At 33.7% G+C, this 3,979-nt stretch overlaps 2 protein-coding genes across 2 annotated transcripts in view; both read left to right on the plus strand.

The window, feature by feature from the left end:
• LOC109588132 (ATP-dependent RNA helicase DDX54-like) lies at window positions 1-1,126 on the plus strand. Its single transcript, XM_020004316.1, has 5 exons — window positions 1-116; window positions 250-351; window positions 466-573; window positions 639-706; window positions 751-1,126. The coding sequence occupies exons 2-5, from the start codon at window positions 323-325 to the stop codon at window positions 1,014-1,016; spliced, it is 471 nt and encodes a 156-aa protein (XP_019859875.1). The 5' UTR covers window positions 1-116; window positions 250-322; the 3' UTR covers window positions 1,017-1,126.
• A 135-nt stretch (window positions 1,127-1,261) lies between these two features.
• LOC105314923 (neuroendocrine convertase 1-like) overlaps window positions 1,262-3,979 on the plus strand; it is a 4,174-nt gene continuing 1,456 nt past the window's right edge. The window contains exons 1-8 of the mRNA XM_011409358.1: window positions 1,262-1,302; window positions 1,362-1,512; window positions 1,564-1,686; window positions 2,680-2,791; window positions 2,837-2,874; window positions 3,322-3,475; window positions 3,532-3,704; window positions 3,766-3,942. Of these exons, the coding sequence (XP_011407660.1) occupies window positions 1,262-1,302; window positions 1,362-1,512; window positions 1,564-1,686; window positions 2,680-2,791; window positions 2,837-2,874; window positions 3,322-3,475; window positions 3,532-3,704; window positions 3,766-3,942 (969 nt within the window). The remainder of the gene's footprint in view (window positions 1,303-1,361; window positions 1,513-1,563; window positions 1,687-2,679; window positions 2,792-2,836; window positions 2,875-3,321; window positions 3,476-3,531; window positions 3,705-3,765; window positions 3,943-3,979) is intronic.

Genomic DNA, 3,979 nt, shown 5'->3' on the forward strand with positions numbered 1-3,979 from the left:
ATTTATTGTTATAATTGTGATAATTTGCATGTATTTTTTAAATTTCTTACAGAATCAGTGACAGCTCCACAGCCTTACATTAATTATAAACCATCAGATCATCACACAGAGAAAGGGTATGACAATTATCATTGAAAGAGAGGGGACAAGTATTGTTATGATTAAATATAATATTGATACCATACTACTATTATTATTATTATTTTACTGTTTCACTGACAAGTGTATTAATAATTCTTTCTATTTCAGTCTATCAATTGATCATTTTGAAGAAGCAGCTTCAAGTGCTGTACTCGATTTGACAGGAGATGAAAATAATGACATGCAAAAAGCAAAAAGAATAAGAAAATGGTAAATATATATATATATAGAGAGGGAGGGAGGGAGGGAGGGAGAGAATATCAATTAAGGAAGAAAAGAGAAGGATTAAGAGTAATTGAAGATTTGATTGTTTGATTGTTTTAGGGATAGAAAGAGAAAGAGGTTTGTGACAGAGTCTGGAAAAGAGAGCAGCACCAAAAAGATAAAGACAGAAAGTGGAAGGTGGATATCCTCAACATATAAAACAGGATTGTAAGAAGAACAAGAGAGAGAGAGAGAGAGTGAATTAAAGAAGGTGAATATATTTTTCTCTTTAGATATCAAACTTGGAAGACAAAGAACAAAGTTGAAGGTAATTCCATGGATAGCGAAACTCCACCTGCTAGTAAGATTATAAGTTATTGTAATTAATGTGTCACTTATTAAAAGGATTTGCGAGAAGAAAAGGACGTTTTAATCCTCGTCAGTCAACCGGAGGGGCAGGAGGAACAGGGAGGAGAGTAAAGAGCGAGATTAAAAGCGTGAACGAGATCCTTCGCAAGAGACAAAAAATTAATTTTATGAAGGAAAGGCGACAGATAAATAAACGCAAGGGTGCAAGGAAAAGTGTGAGGGGAGGGGCAACAACAACTGGTGGACGTGGAAAGAGAACAATGGGTGGGCGTGGTAGAAAACCTCGTGGAAAAAGGAACTAATAGCTATAATTCACCTTTAAATTTGTGTTAGAAGTTGTAGCTTCTATTGGTTATGTTCTCCTTTGTATAAATGATATCATCAGTAATATGTAGAATTTGTGGTGACAGAACATTCTTATACTAAGTCATACAGTCCTTATAGCAAACACTGACTTGTTATTATAAGCAGTAAATCAACATAATAATCCATTCCAGTAATTTTGTATGTTTAATCAAGTAAGTGGGTGTGACAATGAACTAGATCAATGTGGTTGTATATAAAACAACATAATTCTGCAGAGTGCAGGTATTGTCGGAGAAGATGACCCCCTCATTGTTTTTGTTAGCTCTAACTCTTACTCTCAGTATTGTTGCTGCTGATGTTGGTGCATACATTGAAGGCCAGGCCCAACTGCCAGTAGCAGTCTTTACTGATAGCTGGGCTGTTGAGGTTCATGGTGGAATTGAAGCTGCTAATGAGATTGCAGAGAGACATGGCTTCACTAACATGGGAAGAGTAAGAGATAAATATCACTTAATGAAATATTATAATTGTTATCATTGCCAGGTTGGTGCCTTTGCTAATATTTATCATTTTAAAATGAGCTCCTCTATTCACAGCGTTAATGAAAACATTAAATCTGGTACTGAAGTGCAATACATGACAAGTGCCCTCAAGTCAGAGATAAAGGTGAAGCCAAGCATACACTAGACAACATTTTGCTAAAAAATTTTGCGGCTACTGTCGCAAAATGTTCTCAAGAATAAAAAGCCTTGGCAACATGTTGCTGTTTTGTTGGCAACAAATATTTTTGCACAGGTCTTTACAAATGTTTATTTGTTCTTCCTGCTCCAACTGCATTTACAATGGATATATATAGAAATTAGTCGGCAGATTTTACAGCTCTGCTCATGTACCAATACATTTTGGTTTAGCGCAAAAAAAGTAATTTTGTTTGATTATTTGTGTGGTATAAAGTAATTTGACACTCCTTCTTTCCTTACTTGTAATGGCAAAGCTATCATGTGGCATTTTATTATTACTGGACTATGTGATATCTGCAACTGTGATGTACCTACTGTTTGCATTAGATCTCATGAGTACTTATTATCTTATTTGTTTATCTTATTATAATATTATTCATTTTTTGTACTCATTATTTCATTTATTTCCTCTCTTTCATTTCCTCTTTCTTTTCCTTGTTACTCTCATTTCGTAGAAAGTGGATGTTTTTATGTACCCTTTTTACAGGAATGTGTTTTCATTACTACATACATTACAATGGTCTCATATCATGCTTGTAATTATTGTTATTAATAATTAATATTCTTTTTTATACTTGAGTACATGTACATACTGTATCAGAGTATAACTACATCTTCATGCAGGTAGGGTATGTACAGCAGCAGAGTTTGCATAATTGGGAAAAGAAGTATATTCAACCAACATGTCAGACAGATCCACTGTGGTGCAGTCAGTGGACAGTTGTAAGTAACATCGTAAATAGTATAATAGATAGTATTAGTCAGAGTATAGTGTATTATCAATATACTATCAATAATAGCATTATTTAAGTATTATTTACTCTTGATAATACCATATTTAGATATACTGTAAATAATAGTATATTATCAATTTGAGTAAAGTTCACTAAGATTATTCAGAGCTGGATTTTTATTGTAGAACAATACTGGTCAGACGAATGAGACAAACCTTTACCTTGATCTGAATGCAGAACCAGCATGGATACAAGGATATACTGGAAATGGAATATTAGTTGGTGTCGTGGATGATGGTAAGATGATACATTCTAGAGTTGGCATTAGTCATTTTTGTGTAGGAGTGCAACATAATCATACCGACCTAAGGAATAACTATGTAAGTGAGCATTGAGATAATCAATTTTATGAATGGACTTACAAGCTTGCCAAGTTATGCTAAATATTTTGATTACCGTACAGCTGGAAATATTTGCTGAAATTCAATTTTGCTGTTTGCCGTTCATCATAAAAGCACATAATTTAATTCCACAAAGCATTATAGGTAATGGATGTATCAACAGTTTACTCCTACACCAGCAAAATTAAATTCCACAAACATCAAAATTTGCTATATTGGTAAAAAAATTGCAAAATATAATTCCCTCAAACTTTTCCAGCTATACGGTAGTTATAAATTAATTTAATTAGTACTAAATATTATTTATTATTATTATAAATATATTATCATAAATATTATTCTGTTAGTTACCAATAAAGTACATTTTGTTTAGTTTATATATTTTAATTTTCATCTCTCCCTCTTTTTATTTTGATATAATTGTAGGTGTCAGCTTCCAGTTATAATTTTAATGAAAATATTAGTGATCCTTCTCCTCCAAGTGGATCATCTCATGGAACTGCTTGTGCTGGTGAAATTGTCATGGCCCGTGATAATAATGTTTGTGGAGTAGGTGTAGCTTATGATGCCTCTGTGGCAGGTAAGGGGATTGAATTCATATACTTTATCCATTCATTACCTATCTAATTATAACAGGTCTTCGTTTATTGGGAGGAGATATCACAGATATAACTGTTTCATCTGCTCTCAGTTATTCTCGTGACAATATTGATATTTACAGTAACAGTTGGGGACCACCTGATTCAGGTTTCACTATTGGTGGGCCAGGATACCTGTCATCATTAGCATTGAAAGAAGGAGCTGAAATGGTAGGAAAGAATATTGCAACAAACAATGCATTAATTGTACATTAATTATAATTAACAAAAGGGGAGAAATGGTAGGGGGAACATTGTTACATTTGCTGCTGGAAATGGAGGAGGATTTGAGCTTGACACTTGTGCAGCTGATGGTTATTCCCAGAGTATATATGCTATATCAGTTGGTGCTTATGCTCAGGATGGTGCCCCTGCTTCTTATGATGAGAAATGTTCAGCTAAACAGACTGTAGCTTATGTTGAAAACACACGTACCAGTAATCTGG

Source organism: Amphimedon queenslandica, unplaced genomic scaffold (assembly GCF_000090795.2).
Source record: "Amphimedon queenslandica unplaced genomic scaffold, v1.1 AMPQUscaffold_12272, whole genome shotgun sequence".
In the NCBI taxonomy this organism is placed as follows: Eukaryota; Metazoa; Porifera; class Demospongiae; order Haplosclerida; family Niphatidae; genus Amphimedon; species Amphimedon queenslandica.

Excerpts from the sequence above, each read along its gene's own strand:
- LOC109588132 (XM_020004316.1), top strand. The coding sequence starts at position 323 with ATGCAAAAAGCAAAAAGAATAAGAAAATG. Across the intron at positions 574-638 it reads TCAACATATAAAACAGGATT|ATATCAAACTTGGAAGACAA; the intron begins GTAAGAAGAACA and ends TTTTCTCTTTAG. Across the intron at positions 707-750 it reads TAGCGAAACTCCACCTGCTA|GATTTGCGAGAAGAAAAGGA; the intron begins GTAAGATTATAA and ends ACTTATTAAAAG.